At 41.6% G+C, this 22,037-nt stretch overlaps 1 protein-coding gene across 4 annotated transcripts in view; it reads left to right on the top strand.

Annotated features, from left to right (window-relative positions):
* The first annotated feature begins 300 nt into the window (after positions 1-300).
* Graf (GTPase regulator associated with FAK) overlaps positions 301-22,037 on the top strand; it is a 150,525-nt gene continuing 128,788 nt past the window's right edge. Inside the window, exon 1 of one of the 4 annotated variants that reach the window (XM_072302834.1) lies at positions 301-628. In XM_072302834.1, the coding sequence (XP_072158935.1) occupies positions 469-628 (160 nt within the window). In that variant the 5' untranslated portion in view covers positions 301-468. The remainder of the gene's footprint in view (positions 629-22,037) is intronic. The other 3 variants (XM_072302833.1, XM_072302836.1, XM_072302835.1) reach the window with 3 other exon arrangements.

Below are 22,037 nucleotides of genomic sequence, written 5' to 3'. Positions count from 1 at the left end.
CAGATTGCGACTTAACAACTTATGAACGTGGTAGAGCACGAAGTCGTTGTCTACGGAGTTCTCTATAGTATTTCGTCTTTCAGCTAATCCAAGCAAAAATAGGAGCATAAAGAAAAGCGCAAAATGCGTTAAGTATTTCTCCTCGGTATGTGCAGGTATGAAATAATTTTTACCGTCTACCTCTCTCCCCCCCCCCCCACCCTCTTTGTGTATTCTTTACCTCGTTCGTCGAGCAACGCTACTGATGGTTCCGAAAACGGCCGAGGGTCTAGAGTGAGTGCGCTAGTGTCGCAAGTGCAGCTACTTGTCACGGAACGCAGCATTCCCATTATCACGCAGTCGAAGGTAAATTCATCTCGTGATCGTGATCGCCGAAGTACGAATAAGTGTTTTTAATTGATCATGTGTTTGTGATTTCGGTGTGTTTTATTTTTTTTATCCTAATTTCATAACATATGTGGTGTGAAAATGGGTGTTGGATTATTACCCCTAGAGTTTACCGACTGTCTGACAGATAGTCCGTACTTTCGTGACAACTTACATGCTCACGAGAAAGAGCTCGACAAAACCAGCCAACAGATCAAAAGACTGATCAAAGAAGTCAAAGATCTTCTAACCGCGGCGAAACGTAAGTACTCGTCAAACGTTTCAATCATTTCGTACATCTGTGAACTTGCTAAGTTTTGCACTTTTTCAGAGCGTTTCCTCTAAATTGTATGACGTTTTCCGTCACAGCCATCAAAGGCTGTCAAAAGTCTGAGGTTATGTTTATATTTGGGAACCTTGAGCTTACTTTTCTGATTTTATCCGACGTTTAGTCCTTTTAAGTTACTTGATGAACTTTCATTCATGTGTGCCTCCCCATCTAAATGCTTGATTTATTTCCCTCCCACTTATAGTCATGTTACCAATAATGATTTCACGGCTGATTTCAAGCTGAGAATCAGCGACCTATTTTCAAAGTTCGGCTGATTGTCCCTAGATTTTCGAGTCCTTTGTAGTTTATTATAAGACGATCAATTCTCTTCAATGTACTGAGTCTTGAGTTTGTCCTAAACACTTGTTGCATCCTGGAGTAACAATGTGACTAAACCTGCAATGCAAATGCAGCAAGTGTCAATGAATTGCCTTGCACTGTTTCCATGTTGGAACATTTTGTTTGCATATTGCATGAGTATGCGAAGCTCTCTCAGTTTTACGTGTACCGCATCATTCAACTCAATAGGTAGTCCATCAATGTAAGGGATGGAAGGGGCATGTGTGATGTGGGGGCTCTGTTTTGCCCTGATGCATTTCACACATAGCTTCAAAGGTGTAAGGAATGGTTAAGAGCAAAAAATATTTGCTGGACTTGAATATTGCTCTTGTCTCTCTGCCAAGAAAATCTGAAACAGTGCATTTGCATACCAGAACCAGTCTAGATTAGAAGGTATCCCCCCAGTATAACATTTTTTTTCATACACAGCGCTTAAGTATTTTTAAAGCTGCATTACCTAGTGCGTGTACGCACTGTTTCTCAATGTTAAAAGGGAGCAAAAGAAGTGTCCTAAATCCTGAGCATGATAATGTAATGAGTGGTTTTAAAATTTCCTTATAATTCAAATTAATGTTACAGTTCCTTGATCGTCATTTTTCTGTAATAGCAACTATTTTTTACATCAAGAATTCTAAGATGTATGCAGAAATTATTAATGTATGTTCATTGGAGGCAAACTCTAACATTCTTGTCTTCATCCTAACAACTTTGGATATTAAATATTTTAGAAGAGAATGGCAGGCCTTGGTATTATGATTTCTGGAAATGCAATGCAAAGGAACTACAGCAGTTATTTATTTCTAAAAGTTACCCCTAATTTATCTTGGGTTTGCCTCCCCCGAAAGCCTCCCTTCATTGCCACAAAGAACCGTGCTTTTTACCTTTTATGAAGTCAGAAATTCTTTGCTGTTTTTCTTAGAGATTCTCCAGTGGTTTTTTCATTGAATAAGCATAAAAAAATAACCTTTTAGCCACTAGCTCTACTAACATTACACAATTAAAGAAGCAATAGAAAATACAAATTTCATAGAAACGGTGTCAATATCTTAAATTTTAGATTATTGATTTTCACTAGTCATGCCTATTTTAACCCTTCAGAAATATGTTGCATGGTTCTCCCTTGTTAACTGCATTTTTGCTGGCTCTGATCTGTGCTGGGTTCTTGCAAATGGGCTCTTAAGGTGGGATCAAACAATACCATCTACCCATACCTGGCCATGGGTTTGAGGTTAAATGTTCGTAACTCCCGAGAATACACGGGATTGTATAGGGCGAACTTACAAAAATTGATTCTTTTTACATAAAAAGTGCTTGAATGCGGGGAAAAAAATTTGTTACGAAGGCTCTAAGCAAGGTAGACCGATTGAGCTAAATATATGCGACCGAATTGCGTTTTAATGGAAGAAAAAAAATATTTAATAATGGTGGTGGAGTCATATGGGGAATACAAACAAGGCAAGTGATCATCCACAAGATTTGGTTCGTGAAGCGAGATGTCTTCCTGACGCTGAGTGATGCTAGTTTAGGTCCCAACCGCAAAGTAGCGAGTAAAATAGACTCCTAAATACATGCCCCTTTGAGAAAAATTGGTTTTTTCACCTTATTTCGGTGCAAGTTAGTATTTATTTGAAGGAGGGGGGGGGGACCACTTCAACTCTTATGATTTAAAGGTAGAAATTTTATTTTGTAACACATTTTGTTACATTCCATTCAAGAAAAATTTAGAATGGGTAGAGATAAAGAAGCTGAATATAAGAGTATCTCTTGGATTTGCTAGAAGAACTATAATGTCTATGTAGAACCCCAGAGCCGTTAAGCAACTTTTTGGGGTGTTGTCCTTTACTAAGACCTGACAATTTGCACATTTTACCTTAAACTTCATGATTCCATAAGTCCTGACACCAAAATAATGAGAAAAACTAAAATAATTCACATTTCCACGTGATGTTGAAGTGGAGCTCGATGAAGAAACGACCGTTTGCGCTATGGCCGCTATGTCTACGTCGGGAGCTATTACTCACACACTCTCACACGTATTCTCCAATGGCCAGGTATGGGTAGATGGTATTGGATCAAATTAGAATTTATTTAATTTATGAGAGCACAACGTTACCAACCTTGAACCGGCATTTCAACTTACAACATTTTGTGACTGTTAATTTTCGATTTTATTTGCCCTTTATTTTAGTTTAAATCAATTTTATTTCTGTCCAGTACGGCACTAGAACCAAGATGTTATGTCCCAGAATATATTTGTAGGTATTAGGTTAGATTAGACAGGGATGGATGGGGGAGGGTCAAGAGTTTCCAAATCCAGGCATCTATGTTTTTATGCATTTCTCCGCCCCCTGACCCAGTGTACACCCCCAAAAATTACTTCATATTTTTTAAACTCTGATGCAAGTTAAAGTCATGCTTTTCATCTTGATCCATGAATTCAAGCTCATTATCGCTTTTCATCTGCCCAATTAATTCCATTTCAGTTTTTCTCTGCATTCAAGATCTATAGTAAGTGCATAATGGCACTCTACTTGAGGTTGACGTTTTAATTTAAAATATTTGCACCTATTTTCCCTATTTTTTTTGCTTTTCCAATCGAATGCATTTGGTCATCTGGTCAAGTTAGTAAATGAGGTCTACGTTTCGATTTTGGCTTTAAATTGCTGTCTTGGACCCTGGAAAATAACATCATTCAAAGATCGTGACCATTATGCCGCGAACTTGTGATATTCGGGGAGCTTTTCTCGTGTTTCGCAGATGGAACGACCTTGCCTCGCCTCTGACTTGTCGTGTATTTTGTCTCGCTACCTTCGCGCCGTTTTGTCGCGGTGCGGTGTACTCTGTATGCACAGTTCGATTAGCCGTAGATATTCAAACGGCTGCCGGCAATAAAGTAAGTCATGCTAAGCAAAGCTCGTAGATTATCCGCGTTATTTACTCCCCCACCCCCGCCCTCCTTCAGGGGGTGAACGTCTAAATAGAGTCGTTGTTGTCGTCTTCCAGATGTAGACATACTGACGTCACTCGAGAAGTTTTCTTTCGATGATCGACCAAGCAATCGGTCGCTAGATACAATTTTAGAGCACAGTTGTCTCATGGGCGGAACAAGGGAGAGCCTTCCTCCCCCCCCCCCCCCCAAAAAAAAATAAAAAAATGTAAAAAAATTACCCGGCCCCTCCCAAAAATTGTGAGGAATTTCGCGGAAGTCCGCGCCGAATAAGTTTACGCACTTCTAGACTGCGACAGAAGATCGTCTGATGTCACTTATGCATGCACTGGAAAAAAAACACATTGGATCTAGAGTCCAGACTCTTGTAAGCATCGACAAGAAAAAGTACTCTTGATTCAATCAGAATCTAGCTTAGATCAAGAACCAAGCCTCTTACTTTAAGCGGATTTCATTTTGATTCAAGCAAAAATCCGATTGAATCAAGAGTATTTTTTCTTGTCAGTGTTTTCAAGAGTCTGAACTCTAGATCCAATGTGGTTTTTTTCAGTGTGTAAAATAAAAGGAAAAATCGAGATTGCGGATCTTCTGCGTCGTAGTCTTAAAGTGTGTGAACTTACTTTGCGCACTTTTAGACTCTTTTGCGGAAGAACGCTCATTTATGAACATTCTTGGCCATTTTGGTTTGATATTAGAATCTGAAGATTGACGGTGACATTTGTCGTTTTCAAAGTTTTCCACTCTTTTGGGCCCTAAGAGCTCCATATTTTCACATGTCCGCACTCTCCCTATATCGGTGCTCTATCGAGAACCACCGGGCCGAAGACATTCCCAGACGAGGGAATGTAACTTTATTCAGGGTTGCCATAATTTCGAAGCAAAAATGGGCTTTCCTCTAAACTGCGTTATCAAAACTGCTAATTTAAAGCACCGTAACTCAGCTTTGGCTTATCATTTTTGAGCGTTTCTCCTCACAAAATTATCGTGGCGCGTTTTTCTATGCTCTGGTGTTAATATTTCAATACCGGTCACTTGGGGACTAAGGAGCTAAAAGCAACTGCGTGGGCGAAATTAGGGTCTGGACGGGCACTAAAACTAAAAGACACCCACCAGTTGGGATCTGCTCTGATTGAAGAAGTTTTCCCAGCTCCAAAGAGGGGTCCGAGCCCAGTAAAATTTGAAAAATTGAGTCGTCTCGGGAGCAATTTTTAACTGCTCGCATCGTGAAACTAAGCGATTCACAATGTAAAGGATGAAGAATACGCCACGCATATACCGAGAGTCCAAACCAAGTACAGCTTCCACGGCCGGAGTTTTCTTTCAGTGTCGTAATAATGAATCACTCTGCATAATGGAGATGTTGCATGTGTGAAGAACTTGCGATTTGACAGTTGATTCCTATGTAAAAGTTCGCTAGAAACACGATGGTGCCACTGGTTTTCTCTGAAATTAACTCCCAAGCTCAAAAAAGCTCTCAAGTTGAGGCCGAAATGGAGAGGATATCCCACGCTATCCTGACAGTCCACCTCTACATAAAGACAAACTCTCCATACAAAGATTAGGGAGCAAATACATTGACAAGGCTGCCACTTTATTTGCGGACTCTAAAACTGAAAACACGGCATCCCTGTCAATGTATTTACTTCCTATCTTTGCATGGAGAGTTTGTCTTGATGTAGAGGTGGACTCTCAGGATAGCGTGGGATATCCCCTCCATTTTGGCCTCAACTTGAGAGCTTTTTTTGAGCTTGGGAGATGATTTCAAAGAAAACCAGTGGCACCATCGTGTTTCTCGCAAACTTTTACATAAGAATCAACAGTCAAATCGCAAATTCCTCGCACGTGCAACATCCCCTTTCAAGTTCATAGAAAACTCTGAGAAAGCTCCATGACCTAACCTCAAAATACCGATTTGATCGTCCTCTCCCTACATCGGTACTCAAGAAATGAGCCGAGGAAAGAATGAAAGTCTGAGGAGTAGGAAAGCTTATCCTAAGATGATACCGGACGGTGTGGCGGCGGTGGATATCCGCGGACGAGAAGAGGAGCCTGAATAGTGACTGCATCTATATCTGATGCTCATAAAACGCCCAATTAAACAAAACATGGGGTTATTTTTAACCCTGGATAAGTCCACGGCAAATCAAAGTCGAATTTGGTTTCAAAGTAGAGGAGCGCCGCCCCGTGGATTCACCGCACCAGCGCAACGCCCCCGCGCGAGCACGCTCCAGTGCCGAGGCTTGACTGATCGATTATCGATACCTTACCGCATTTGAAGCTGTGCTAAAGAATCGATTTTAAAGGTGTTCGTTGCAAACATCCTGTCTATGGATCCTTTTCTGTGGGTTTAAATGGCAGATCAGTCGATCAGGGTGTCTACAAGTCCGGAATTTTCGGAAAGTCCGGAAATAGTACTGATTTTTTAAGGGCGGTCCGGAAGTACTGAAAAAGTGCGGAATTCCGTATGAAAGTCCGGAATTTTTTCATTTTTTCATCACTTTGGTCGCAATTTATGCGGGAAATTCAAATTTTTGACATTTTTTGAATTTCGCCAATGGGCCTGTTGCAAACTTTTGCTAGAGCAGAATGAAGAGTTGTTTCCTATAGATAATGCCTCAAAAATCACGATGAGCGCATCGGCAAAGTCTGAAATGCACTCATAACTTCACAATCTGCGTAAGAAATTTGCGGTTTTTTGAGCTTCCCGCTTCAAAAACGATACTACTGCACAGGTGAACATTTTGTTAGAGGAGTCGCTCCATCGTCGGCAATATTCATCATGGCCGACGCTTGCGCAGTTCCTCGCGTAATTCGAGGAGAGTTCAAGGTCAATTCAGGCGGGCGAGGAAAATATGAACGTAAACACGCCGATTGTTATATGGTTTAATCCTGTTCAAGTGTTATCTCGTCCCATCACACGTGTTTTGGCGGACTGGCGTCGGCCATGATGAGTATTGTCGCCAATGGAACGACTCCTCTAACAAAATGTTCACCTGTACCGTAGTATCGTTTTCGAAGCGGGAAGCTCAAAAAACCGCAAATTTCTTACGCAGATTGTGGAGTTATGAGTGCATTTCAGACTTTGCCGATGCGCTCATCGTGATTTTTGAGGCATTATCTGTAGGAAACAACTCTTAGTTTTGCTCTAGCAAAAGTTTGCAACAGGCCCATTGGAGGTACTGAAAAAGTACTGAATTTTTCTGGTGAGGAGGTACTGAATTTCTTGGGAATGTACCGAAAAAGCACTGTAAAAGTACTGATTTTTAGCCAACCTGTTTTAGTAGACACCCTGGTCGATTTATCGCAAAGTACGCCACGTCACTGGCACGTTTTGAACCCTCTTTAGATGAGCCATACATTCGAACAACGTCAGGTACAGGGATGACGCGGTGATGCTACAGAGCATCTCGCACAGTAAGAGAAAGTAACCAAAGTCTGGTGTTAATATATTAGAAGCAAAACACAAAGTAACACAAGCTGGGAACACTATTTTGAAATAATTCCGTTCATTCTTAAAGAGACCTAAGCGCAGTTCGTTTTTCCCCTCTTTTTCCGTCTAAATCGTACGAAAATTTCTGAAACGACCACAGTCTGAATTTAAATTGCAATCCTCTTCTCGCACATCCATTTTTCTCACTTTCGAGATGTATAACGGTGTAGGTTGAAACAATTTCCACTGTTTCCATTAAATTCTCATTTTTCACTTAAGTAATTTTGAGAACGCCCAATTCGGTTGCATTTACGTTTCCAGTATGTGCATTTTACATGTTTAGGAAGTCCACCGACCTTTTTACCGCGAGACGCGACTTCTCGTGAAAGTACGCCAGTAAGAGTCAAAATTCTGCCCACCTTTGAAAAATTTCTCCGAAAAATGATTACATTCCAATGAAGACCGTGACCTCTACATCTACGACATTGGCAACACCTTGCCGTGATTTCAACGGATTAAGGGCGAGCATGATGGCAGGATTAGCTATTCGAGCAACGTACTCACGATTCGGAGCCATACGAAACGTGAAAACACGATTACTCCTTATTTTTCACATCATTTTTTCGTCGTGCCTTCTCGTTTTCTTCTTCCACCGTTTTTCCGTCCCATTTAATTTTTCCACGATCGGTACGAAACCGAGAAAAAAACTAAACGGGAACCCGGTCCACCTACCCGCACGATAAAGAGGGAAAAATTGAAAGAAAATTAACCGTTTGAAGTTTCGAAGCCTAGTTTCGGGTGATTTATTATTCTCAACAGTGGCGTGGCGTGAATTGCGATGTATCGATTGTTATGCCATTTAAACCTATGAAAATGGATCGATAAACAGGATGTTCGCAGCGAACACCTTAATAATCGATTCTTTACCATAGGTTTAAATGGCACAACAATCGATACATCGCAATTCACGCCACGCCACTGATTCTCGAGGCTGGCACAGTCATTCGGTGGATCGAATTTTCCTTCTCCTCGGCGTGAATTACCAAGCAAGCAGGCTCAGGATCGTTTTTATCGGCTAAGTGAAAAATTCAGATTGTAATATACACACAGCATGCAAAATACTAGCGGTTTGAGTTTCTATACTGTGCGGGAAAGGTACGGCACACTTCAGATAGTATGCATTTTCTGTGGGCTGATTATTGAAATTGATAGACAAAACAATAGACAAAGAAGACATACGGAATATTGAGCAATCCTATTTGTTAAAATGGGTGGTTCCTATAGGCTAAAGGAGAATTTGATGGACTACAACTTTAGGGTTTCTTGTGGGGTTCCCGTTAGTTAGTCTATACTTACCTCCTTTGTGCATTACAACCACCCGATTCTACTAACAGGATCTCTCCATACCCCTTTTGACTTCTTTGTCTATAGCTTTGTCTATCAATTTCAATAATCGGCCCGTAGGGTCCAAGCGGAAGCACGAAATACCAACGGATTTTTCACGAAGAGGTTCAAGAACACGGGATTTTCGACTCCTGTATATGCCTAAAGTGCCTCCTGATGATTGGACATTGTCACTTCTTATTTGTCTGCTCTGCTTGTCATGCTAAATAGATTTGTTGTTCTTTTTCATAGTTCTCATGTGCAGGCTTGTTTTGGCCTTTGAAGGTGTGCGACACATTTTTTATGTTTATTATTCTAATGTAAAGAAAAGGAGGGAAAAATAAAAATGATAATTATTAACCTGAAGTCAGTGTCCAGGCATTTTTATATGAAGCAATAAAATGTCGCCGATAAAAATTTAACTTTGAAATCAGTAGATACCGGATTGAAAATGGCTACCGCAAGGAAATGTTTCTACGGATCAAGGTGCGTTTCCTTGGAAATTTTAAAACCACCTAGTACGACACACAAAAAAAAGAAGACAGTTAATCACACCTCAATTGGTTTTATGAACCATATCCTCGGTTCATGCGACCGAGCTTTTCATACCAAACCGAACTATAGAAAAAACTCGGTTGCATAAACCGAGGGTACATTGAACATCTTACTTACGGTTTAACCACTGAAATTCTTTCTCAGTGAGATGGTACTAGGGAAGGAGACTCTATGGAAATGACTCAACATAGGGCGTAAAGTTACGTGCCTAGATAATTTTTAGGAAGATCCCAACTCCAGAAAGCAAGCGGAAGTCGGTTTGGTGGGTGTTCGCTTGACTCCACCACGACCTCCTGATTAATCGTCATCCATTAATTGATCATTAATCTTATTTTGGTGCATCAGTCACCCTTCATTTTCCGATCGTGGGCGCAACTTGTAAGATGCAGCTCTGTAGTGATGTATCGCACGACGCTTAAGTGTTTCTCAACCCCAAAAATATTATGCACTGGAAAAAAAAACACATTGGATCTAGAATCCAGACTCTTGAAAACATTGATAAGAAAAATGACTCTTGATTCAATCAGATTTAAGCTTAAATCAAAAAGAAATCCGCTCAAATTAAGAGGCTTGGTTCTTGCTTTAAGCTTAAATTTGATTGAATCAATAGTATTTTTTCTTGTCGATGTTTTTAAAAGTCTGGACTCTAGATCAATGTGTTTTTTTTCCAGTGTTGCCTTGGGTATGGATATTATTATTTTCAGTTTTTCTTTCAGAAAGAGTCCATCTAAAAAGAAAAACTCAAATGGTCCTCTTCAGCGCCTCCCTTGAACGCGCAAGAGGAGGGCGGGCGTTTCCTCAACTAGAATTTAGATGGGCATTTTGACGTTTTTGAAAAAAAACGTTCTCAGAAGATGCACTGGTTTTAGACTTTATAGTCATGATTCCGGTTTTAATCCTAAAATCAGCCGCGTACGCCTCTTGCACTGGTAGACGCGCTTTCCAGTTGAATAAGTCAGCCCAAGCGTCCAAGTTTCGCGATTAGCATTGTAAACTGAAATGAGAGACGTGATTACAGCCCGTTCTCTCTAATTACTCTTATCTCCGCCAGCGTTTTCATAGCTGTTTTTTAAACATGTCGCTATGGGTGTTATTTTTTTAGTGCTCCCAGCATGCGCCGGTGTTGCCTAGCGCACTCCAAGCGTCGAGTGCTTTTACGGTTTACGATATTTAACGCCCGAAACTAAGTGTTACTTCGTGGGATTAACAAAAACGTTTGAGGTTGTCAGATTTGTCTAGGATTTGTTTTGTGGCATTTGTTGTTCCACAAAACAAGGAAGTTAATTCTACTCCAAGTTTGCGAAATTGAATTAAACATTTCAGTTTTTACTTAAAATATGACAGCGCGATTTTTGTCCAAAATTTTGCTGATTTTTGGTGTAATCAGAAAAAAAATTAGTTCTTAAAAAACGACTAAGAGTGCCCTCGTGAAAGCACGGTCTGCGAGTGAAAATTTTGCAGTATTGGAACGTAGTTATGCTTTTTCGTCTAGAAAGCGACGAATTTTGCCGTTTACAAACCACTAACCAATGGTGAAACTGCAGAAATGCGTATCACAGTTTACGGCGTTGCAGACTTCCTGCCATACTTTATTTGCTGTATGGAAAACTACTCAGCGTCATTTTTTGAAAATTTTAGTTATTTTGCTTCTCTTGTTTATACAGAATATTCTGTGAAAACTTCAAGCCACACTGGAGAAAAAAAACACATTGGATCTAGAGCCCAGACTCTTAAAAACATCGAGAAGAAAAAACACTCTTGATTCAATCAGATTTAAGCTTAAATCAAGAACCAAGCCTCTTAATTTGAGCGGATTTCCTTTTGATTTAAGCTTAAATCTGATTGAATCAAGAGTCCTTTTTCTTGTCAGTGTTTTCAAGAGTCTGGACTCTAGATCCAATGCGTTTTTTTTCCAGTGCATGATATTCAGATGTTGGTTCGGTCACCTTTTGATAAGTCAAATAGTAGCGACGATTTCGAAACACCGCCACCGAGGTACGCATTTTTGCAGTTTCACCGTCGTAATAAAATTAATCGAGCCCCCAAATGACTTGAATAAATCGACGTTTTATCTTCGATGAGTCAAGCCCTCAATACCCGATCCAATTTTGCCAATTGAAGAGTCATTATTAATTCTTAGACGCACCCACCCATACGCCGACTCTTTACCGTTGGCATGGTTATTACCGTTTATGAAGAACTTATCAGTTTATTTGCTCAGTCTTTCTCGATCTCGGAGCAGGTTTTCGTTCAACTGAAACACGCGAATTCCACTTTCACCAAGATTTGCCTGCTTGGGATAGAAACTGAGGTACAGCTGCTTGAATAGATAGGTAGATAATTAAGTATGTATTAATTTAAAATCCTCATGCTATTCAAAACATCCAACACTGCAACATGTAAACTAACGTTCAAAAATTAGCCATAACAGAGATATTTAAACTTGCAGCTTAAATTGATCCAACGGATAACGTGCGATTCTCTCTGGAACCGAATTTAGTTGATCCTTCCACCGTGCTGTTACTTAAATATACTTGAGGGAGGGACAGACGTTCAAAATGAAGCTTCAAAGTGGTGGCTGTTTAGCCAAAGTGTTGCCATCGATTAAGCATCGATGCGTGCAACACTCAACTAAACAGCCACCGCTTTGAAGCTTCACTTTGAACGTCTGTCCAGGGCAATAGGCAAGTTTCGATTGCACCTTGGTTCGGCTTAGCGCCTCTGATTGGCCGGTGGTGCGGTTTGGACCCATCGATGGATGTTGCATTTCCACGTGAAAGAGCAGACAAAATTCGACCCCTGGTTCTACGATTTCACCGCACATCTTGATTCATGCATCAATCAGCGATGAATACTATCCGTGCCGGTTTAGACACGTGCATTACGACTGATAAGATGCACTGATGTTTTTAAGGCATTTTTCAGTCAATCGTAAATGTAAAAACTAGTCCTTTCACGAGGGGCTAATTGCATTACATTTTGCAATAAGGAACCACTATTTCTGGCTCATTTTAGAAACAACATACATGCCATTGGTTGCCCTATTCAGATAAATGTGCTTTCATAGGAGAGCCAGAGATAGTGGTTCCTTATTGCAAAATGTAATCCAATTCAGTCCTTCCATTCGCATTCCTCGCACTCCAGTAATCCTGTTGTCCTTGTGAAAAATACGTATACTCACTTGTAATTGGTCATCAATCGAGTACTTTTCCTGTTGAGGGCTCATTGATCATAGGAACAACACAAGATCGATTATTACTTACGTACTAATATCAAAGCTTTCCGTTTAGTATTCTTTGGTTTGGCGGATGAAGTTATTTTTCACGTATCGAGAGGATTCGCATAATTGAAACCCACAATTTTTTTCGCTCTCGCAACTGTAGTGTCCCATGCCCACTATGATTTAGGGCGAAGTCATCATTTCCGCGGTTCATTGCCCTCGGCTGCCGTTATTTGTATTTGGATGAATTTCATCATTTTATTCATGCATGCGTTCTGTTTATCGAACTTGGTGGAGCGTTGTGCTGTGCACGGCACGATGGTTCCCGCGACGCCTCCGGCCTACAACTCCCCCCCTCCCCTCCCCCCGGGCTCATATTTTCGATTGTTCGGCGCGTGCAAACCTAATTAATATTCGCGAATTTAATAACCCTACCGTCGACTTGCGTTCAAGTCCCTCAAAACTTCGCCAACAAGGCGGTTTAGCGTTTCACTGCCAAATCACCCGCTTATTAGACTACACACTGGAAAAAAAAAACACATTGGATCTAGAGTCCAGACTCTTGAAAACATTGACAAGAAAAAGTACTCTTGATTCAATCAGATTTAAGCTTAAATCAGAAGGAAATCCACTCAAATTAAGAGACTTGGTTCTTGATTTAAGCTAAATCTGATCGAATCAAGAGTATTTTTTCTTGTCAATGTTTTTAAGAGTCTGGACTCTAGATCCAATGTGTTTTTTTCCAGTGCAGACTACACTCTTGATGCCTTAATCAGGGTGTCCACAGTCAGCAGGGTTTCAGGCAGTCAGGAAAGCCGGAAATGATCAGGGAGGCTGTGTTGGGAGAAATTTGAGGTTAGAGTGTCGACTCGAAAACCCAAACTGACGTCGTTTTAGAGAGCGCGAAAAACTTACCGAGTGCCTTTTTCCATAATTCAGTTTTGTAGAGGTACGAATTTCGTGCAAAGCTAAGCAAAAATTATCTTATTTAAACTTAAAATTTAATTTAATTTTTTTTTTTTTGAGGGGGGGGGGGGCTTATCAATGGTGTCTAAAAAGACTCCCTTAGCTCTAAAGCAGTAGAGTCAATGCAAGGGGTCAAGGCAAGGTAGTCAATGCAAGAGGGTCTCCTTAAGCAAAAATTTGATGAACCGATTAAATAAAGGTATTAAAAAAATGTCATAAATTCCACACCCTTATTTCGTAAAATTCCTCGCAATTTTTAACAGAGGCCAATCAAAAGTTTAATGAGGTTATCCGCCCGGTCCCTCACATTCGCTCCGCCAATTGTGGACGCTTTCGACTAACCCGCTTGTCTGAACGATTCTCTCATAGATCATATTCAGTACGTCAGACAGGTGAGATCGTATCGATATCGATTGGTTCAACGTGCAAACATAGCCTTAAAAGTCAATTGAGTAACCTGAGGGAACGGGCTTTTTTGTGATAGATTATTTATTCTTATTAGCGCCACATGGCAATGAAAAGTGATATTGATAGGAATATTCTCACTCTCAGCTTTTCCAAGTGGAATCCTAAAATTTTGGTTTGAGTTAGGTTCTGCTGTTTTGAACCGAACGATACCTAGAATCACAATCGAATACGATCCATTTAGAGCGAAAATCAAGATCGGAAGTGGTATGCTCGAGCGGGGAAGGCCGGAAATGGCTGGGAGTCAACTGAGCGCGAACCGTCGCGTCGCGCCGGGCTGCAATCAGCTGACTCGTCAGAACCAGTGACTGCATCAGTGCATCTGCTTCGGGGAGACTAGCAAGGTCGGCACAGAGCGAGGTAATGCGCCGTCACTTCATTTACGCAGCCCTGCGTGTGCGCACAGGTCGCGCGATGCATTGGACTTCATTCTGCAACGAGGAACTACAGTGGAGATGTTGCATATGTGAGGAATTTGCGATTTGACTGTTGATTCTTATGCAAAAGTTTGCAAGAAACACGATGGTGCCACTGGTTTTCTCTGAAATCAACTCCCAAGCTCAGGAAAAGCTCTCAAGTTGGGACCAAAATGGAGGGGATATCCCGCCCTACTCTGAGAGTCCACCTCTGCATCAAGACTAACTCTCCGTGCGAAGATAGGGAGCAAATACATTAGCAGTGGTGCCGTGTTTTCAGTTTTGGAGTCCCCAAATAAAGTGGCAGCCCTGTCAAAGCATTTGCTCCCTATCTTTGCATGGAGGGTTTGTCTTGATGTAGACGTGGACTCTCAGGGTAGCGTGGGATATCCCCTCCATTTTGGCCTCAACTTGAGAGCTTTTTTGAGCTTGGGAGTTGATTTCAGAGAAAGCCAGTGGCACCATATTGTTTCTCGCAAACTTTTACATAAGAATCAATAGTCAAATCGCAAATTCCTCACACATGCAACATCTCCATTTCTGGCTCCTCCATAAAAACCCTTATTTACGTATAGTAAAACTATTGATACATACGTTGTTTCTTAACGAAGCCAAAAATTTCAATTCCGAATTACAAAATGTAATCGAATTGGTAAATTGGGCTGGTCACAGAATATAGCTTTGATGCTTGATTCTTGTGGATTTGCTGAAAATAATAAGATCCGTCCAAACAGCAACTCTCTTGGTCTAATATTAACCGAGACATCGCGATTTGAAACCAGTTTGCCCTCAATAATCAAGGTAGGCAATGTGAGCGGCTTGGGAGCAGTATTAGTTGCTTGCACCAATGTAGAACTGAAATTCTTCAAAACAGTAAAATTTTTCAGTGTCGCGTTCCTTCAGACCAAATTGCCTTCAATAATCGAGGTAGGCTATGTGAGCGGCCTAGGAGCAGTGAAAGTCGCGCTTGTAGGAATGTACAACTTTTTTTCCTCAAAACAGTAGAATTTTTGACGGTGTTTCGCTCTCATTCAGACCAGTTTTCCTTCAACTTTTGAGGTAGGCAATATAAGCGGCTTTGGAGCAGTAACAGTTGCTCGCAGCAACATGCGTGCAATTTTTATTCTTCAAAACGCAAACTGTAGAATGAGGCTCCAATGAAATCTTTAAATCCGACTTGTCAACCCAACTTGATTAGAAAAAGCCCCAGTAAAAAGTTTGCCTTCGTAGACTAAGGTCCCTCGAACCGGACGGTCACATTTTTTTATAATGACCCATTAATAAAGTCAAAACATAGTAATCTGCATTTGACGGAATTAATTTTATAGCTGTCACATAGCAGTCGTCTCGTCGAAGCCAGTGACTGCGTCTGCTCCGAGGGAGCCTAGCAAGGTCATCGCGGCGCTCCACGACTCGATTTGCGCGGCCCTGGTTGAAAAATCATTCGTTTCTTGTGAAAAAAGAGGGATGGTGAAACCAGAAAAGGCCAGTGGCGTGGCGTGCTTTGCGATGTATCGATTGATCTGGCATTTAAACCTAAGGAAAAGAATCGATTAACAGGGTGTTCGCAGCGAACACCTCAATAATCGATTCTTTACCACGGATTCAAATGGGGGAAGACCGATAATCGATCATTTACGCCACGCCACGGGAAAAGGCGTCCGGGGAAACGCGATCTACCGTAAACCTCCGAGGTTGCTGCGAGCTACGCATGGGCTACGGAGTCCGGTGTTGGGTTACTCCCTCTGCTTTGCGGATCTTCCGTTCCAGCTTTCGAGCCGACACCATCGTTGTAATTAGTTCGGTCAAACATAATTATCCGCAGTATTTTCTGTGCGATGAATCTCTCAATGGAGATGTTGCATGTGTGAGAAATTTGCAATTTGACCATTGATTCTTATGTAAAAGTTGGCGAGAAACACGATGGTGCCACTGGTTTTCTCTGAAATCATCTCCCAAGCTCAAAAAAAGCTCTCAAAGTGAGGCCAAAATGGAGGGAATATCCCACCCTATACCCTGAGAGTCCACCTCTACATCAAAACAATCTCTTCTTGCAAAGATAGGGAACAAATACATTGACAGGGCTGCCACTTCATTTGGGGACTCCAAAACTGAAAACACGGCAACCCTGCTAATGTATTTGCTCCCTATCTTTGCAAAGAGAGTTTGTTTTGATGTAGAGGTGGACTCTCAGGGTAGGGTGGGATATCCCCTCCATTTTGGCCTTACTTTGAGAGCTTTTCCTGAGCTTGGGAGATGATTTCTGAGAAAACCAGTGGCACTATCGTGTTTCTCGCGAACTTTTACGCAAGAATGAATTGTCAAATCGCAAATCCCTCACACATGCAACATCTCCATTGGAGAGGAGTAGAAAATGCTGTGAAAAAGTGGCGACTCCTCTAAGTTTGAAGTTGGGGTAGCGACTAATTTTTGCTCCGAAGAACTTGTTATTGCATTCCTAAAACCGCACTGGTCAAACTTGGATTTCTTTTTCTTGTTTAATTCTGGGAATTTCGATTAAAACTGTGCAAAGCTATAGTTTGAAAAAGTTGGTTTCATCTTTTGATTGTATGTGAAACAATCTATTCTACTGGAGGCAAGCTGCTTTCTCCAGCATCAATTATTTCTGACAGATTTAAATGCACTGAAATTGTTTTTCTTGAGATATGATCTTGACTTAAAGCGTCGTCTCTTGTCGACAAAATTTGTCTTCTGTTTAGTTAAACCCTTGCGGATTTAACTTGAAGTCCGTTTTTTTGAGTTGAAAAAACGTTGTTTTGCTACGTCAAAATAATGTCTCAAGAAAAATTTGTTTTCAGTGTGGAGAAAAAATATGTACCAATTTGAGAGAATCGCCACTGAATAGTACTTTCGTATGTTCTTTCGCTGAACCTGCATGCCCCAGTTTAATGCTCGTTTTAATTTTTTCTCTGTCACTTCGAAATCGTTTAGGTACTGTTGTTCCAAGAACTATCAAAGAAAGTGAATACCGAAAAATTTTGTATCTCCCATGCCGAAAAATTTGAGTTTCACTGCTTGAAAAGCTCGCCGTAATGTTTGCGACTGTAAAGTTTGCTATTCGTAGGAAAAGAGGAAAATCTTTGGCTGTTGACACGGCATGTGTTTTTGACAATTGAGCAAGGTCGATTAAGTCAAGAGGTTGGTCTTGGTGGCGGTCACGGTGGTCGGAGCGAAAGAGTTCCATCGTCTGAGTGACCTACAATGCTCGGGTGGAGCAGCCAAGCAATTAGTGTTGTCTAATAGCTAACAGTAATTGGCTCATCCACGTCTTACTGCTCCACTGCTCAAAACGTCGGCGAGCTTCATTTGCGACAATCCGCGTGGAAATTGCTCGTTTGTCCCGGAGAAAAGAACGATTTTTTCTATCCTCTTTTTTTACTTATTTTCTCTTTTCGTCCGTTTTCTCCCGTTTTGAAGAAGTGTTTGAAGCCTTTATCGCCACGCGAGTGACCCATTTCGGGACTAGACCTTGATTGCTTTCCATTGTATAGCGGCCTGCGGTCACACTCTCTTTTCGCCGGGGACTTTTCCACGCGGGGTGAACGCGCTCGCTGGTCGGATGATCGAATATTGATCTTTCCCCATTTGAAGTTATGGTGACGAATCGATTATTAAGATGTTCGTTGCGGACACCCTGTTTATCGATCCTCCTCCGTAGGTTTAAATGTCAGATAAGTACTGATTACTATGTGAAATTTTGCGAGAAACTCGATAGTGCCTCTGGTTCTCTCTGAAGTTCAACCTAAAAGCTCAAAAAAGCTCTCGAAGTTGAGGCTGTAATGGAGAGGGTATCCCACGCTATCCTATGAAAGTCCGCCTCTATATCAAGATACACTCTCCATGCAAAGATAGGGAGCAGATACATCAACAGGGTTGCCACTCTATTTGGGGACTGCAAAACTGAAAACACGGCAACCCTGCTAATATGTACACGGAGGAAAAAACTTCGTGCGTGGGACCCGAAGTTGAGGTCATATGGATCTCTGAAGTTTTCAGATCACGTATCTAAAAACTAGAGGTCCAGCTGCCGTAATTCGGGTCAGACATCTAAAGTACGTCGATATATACCGAATGGTTCGGGTCACACATCTGAAGTACTTCCGATACATACCGAAGTGCTTCGACGTCTGACCCGAACTTCGGCAGCTCGACCTCAAGTTTTCGGATGCGTGATCAGAAAACTTCAGAAATCCATATGGCCTCAACTTCGGGTTCCATGCACGAAGTTTTTTTCTCCGTGTACTTGCTCTCTTGAGAGTTTGATTAGATATAGGAGTGGACTGTCAGTCAAAGTAGCGTAGGATTTCCCCTCCATTACGGACTCAACTTTGAGAGCTTTTCTTGAGCTTTGTAGTCGATTTCAGGGAAAATCAGTGTCACCATCGTGTCTCTCGCGAAATTATACGTAAGTGAAAGTACTTAGATCGGAAATCCCTCACGCATGCGAGAGCTCCATCGTAATCGAGAATTGGGAAATGTACACATCACAGAATCACAGACTTGTACCCACGTCAATCGATTGTTCATTTTCCTGTAATCTCTTCAGTTGTTCTTGAACAGAGCTTGCTAGGCCTCAGACTCGGAACGGCAGCCGGACTATGACGTCAGACGAACGCATGCAGGGCGACCCATTCCGGCGGTACGGCGCGCGGCCTTATCCGCAGCCGCAAAAACCGGAGACGACGGTTGCTGCCTCGGTGTATTTACAATGCAGTCGTTTGTAATGTAAATAATAACGTAACGTGTCCTCACAGCTATCATTAGCGAACCGCGTGCTGTTTATATGCTCCATCATCCCAGTGAAATTTTAAACAGCTCGGCTCGCCGTCGTCGCTTCGTCCGGATTCCGGAGCCTGAAAAATCGGCTCGAGAAAACTTAAGGCCGCTCGTTTTCGAGTGGGGCGTGCTCGGCTCGTCGTTTATGTAAATTCTCCCACACAATGCGGCCATTACGCGCCGTATAGGTTCGTGCTAATTGGGTTCCTGTTGATAACGTATGCTCCGGTTTTCCGCGATTGCGACCGTCCGAGGAAAAGGGGTCTCGCTACTCGGGACGGAGTTTTCAGTACACAGGGTGTCCAAAAGTCCGGAAAGTCCGGAAATAGTACTGATTTTAAAAGGACGGTCCGGAAGTACTGAAAAAGTGCGGCAATTCCGCAAAAAGGTCCGGAATTCTTTTTAAAATTTTGCCGATCTTCGATCATTCATGCTTCGCTATACTGTTTCTCAACAACTCATTTTCTCTATTAATTATTGTTTGTTTCCTTTATTGCAGGTAAGTTACATACCTGTCTCGACATGTTCTCGCTGTATTATTTCTCCAGTATTTCGTAAGTTCAATAATTATCCAAAAATTTACGTGTTTGCGACTCAAACTTCTCCAACTATCGAAGCTCTGTATCAGGCTGAATTTTCTAAAGTGTCCCAAAATATCAAGGCGATTATAAATATTTTTCCTCATTAACCTGGTTCAAGACACGCTAAACGCGGAAAAAACTAAACAGCCGCTGCTGCATATGAACCGCGTTAAGCAGAAAGGAACCAATCCACATCAGCCATTACCAAATTTAACTGGGCAATTTCATTTTTCACATGAAAACGGTTGTGCGGATGTTTGTTTTGCAAATTTTAGTTCATTTTCTGCGTAACACGAGCAAATACCTAAACATTTTCAAATTAATTTGCACAAACGTTCTCTTGTCAAAATCAAATTATCCAGTTACATTTGATGCGGCTTGGTTCTTTTCTGCTTAACGCGGTCCATATATAAGCCAGAAAAAGTTCCTCTAGAGATCAGCGGAACTCACAGTTGAAAGATTTAATTAGTCATTCGACTTCTTATCGCCGTTTGATGGTTCCAGAGTAAACAGGGACATAACTTTGTCGTATTTACGCTAGGGTGGCTTAAAGCAACCGAATGTTCTTCGTAATCAAAAATGTATTTTTTCCGATGAATCATAAATTGATTATGATTCATTCATGACAAACATTTGAATTTGGACCTCGGGAGACTCTGTATTTAGTCGGTCATTTTCTACCCTAGTCTATGAGAACCACTCATTACAACCAATAGGGTTGCTTCATACTCCTTCGTTCTCTATGTCTATCGCTTTGTCTATCAATTTGAACAATTAGCCCACAGTTTGAACGTGAAGGAGAGCCTTAAATCGATTTATCGATTTATTTAGACGCAATCCGAAGCAAAATTTAGACCTGGAGCAATCGAAGCTACGGCTGTAGCACCCGGAACTTTCGGCCCCCTGAGCCCGGAACGGACTGGAGGTCTATATAACCCGTAACTTTTTTTTCCAGTGTGGATCGGCACGGAGGTGCAAAACTGAATGGGCTGCGTACAAGGGATCGAGTCAGTTAGAGAGGTCGGACATGGAATTTTTTATTAAAACTGCGAATTTTGATCTTTAATTCGTCGCATTTTAAATTTTATGGGGTGATCTTTGAAGTAAATTTCACGAGGAAATCAATGGAGCCACTTTTAAAATCTCAAAATTTCGTATAAACGGAGTTATGAGCTTTTGAAGTTTCCAAATTTTGTCCGACCGCTCCTACTGACTCGAACCACTGTGCGGCGACAGACAAGCGACGAGCAGCGTGAAAATTCGTTCATTTTTGGAGGCAAGAACAGCGATTCAGAATGCGCCGAGTATGAGAGAAAATAGACGCTGGAAAATGAGGAGGCAGCTCCAAGTATCGAAGGAAGAAAACCTCGCGATCTGGAGGCCGCACAGCGAAATTCCCATTCATCGCCCGGTGAAAAGAAATGGTTAATAGGATATGAAAATAAGAATAAAAAAATCTGAATGGACAATACGGACAGTATGTAGGGGGGAATAGAAAATGGTGAATGAAACGGGTGGGGGAAGGAGGAGAAAATATGAAGAAATAAGCGGCGCTGTTAAGTCGGGAATTGAAAAGCGCAAGTAAGCGAAAATGTGTGCCGTGGAGCGTCGATGCCGGATGGGGAATAAGTTTTAACCGGTCCCAAAATTTTTTTAAATTAGTAGGTTACCACAACAAGGCAGCGCGATTGGTCCTGGTCCTTTCCAAAGTATATGTATACTATGTAAACCTTGCATTGCTCAGAGGTTATAACCATCGTTCAACTCGGCAACGTCGAACCGTCCGAACGAAGTGCTTCTTCAAGCTGATATTCTCCCCGAAAGTTCGCCACCAGTGGCGAGACGTGAATAATCGAATTTCGACAATTCCCATTTGAAGCTGTGGTTAAGAATCGATTATTGAGGTGTTCGTTGCGAACACCCGGTCTATCGATCCTTTTTAATAGGTTTAAATGGCAGATCAATCGATTTTTTGCAAAGCACGCCACGCCACTGTTCGCCGCCCTTTAAGTTTTATTCAAGCCTGACTATACCATCCGGCTCTACCGTGCCAAGAAAGAAAGCCGTCTACGCCTCTAGGCGCTTTCAAGATTTCCTTTGGTAAGAAACAAATTTTTAAGGAAACTTGGAAATTCTTTACTCTATTTTCTTAGCGAATTTCACTCGTAATTTCATCTAAAACAAACAAACTAAAGTTTTGGAAACTTGGAAAGCCCTGAATAGACGATCAAATTCCGAACC

Source organism: Bemisia tabaci, chromosome 7 (genome assembly GCF_918797505.1).
Source record: "Bemisia tabaci chromosome 7, PGI_BMITA_v3".
NCBI lineage: Eukaryota > Metazoa > Arthropoda > Insecta > Hemiptera > Aleyrodidae > Bemisia > Bemisia tabaci.
This window is presented reverse-complemented; position numbering and strand designations above follow the sequence as displayed.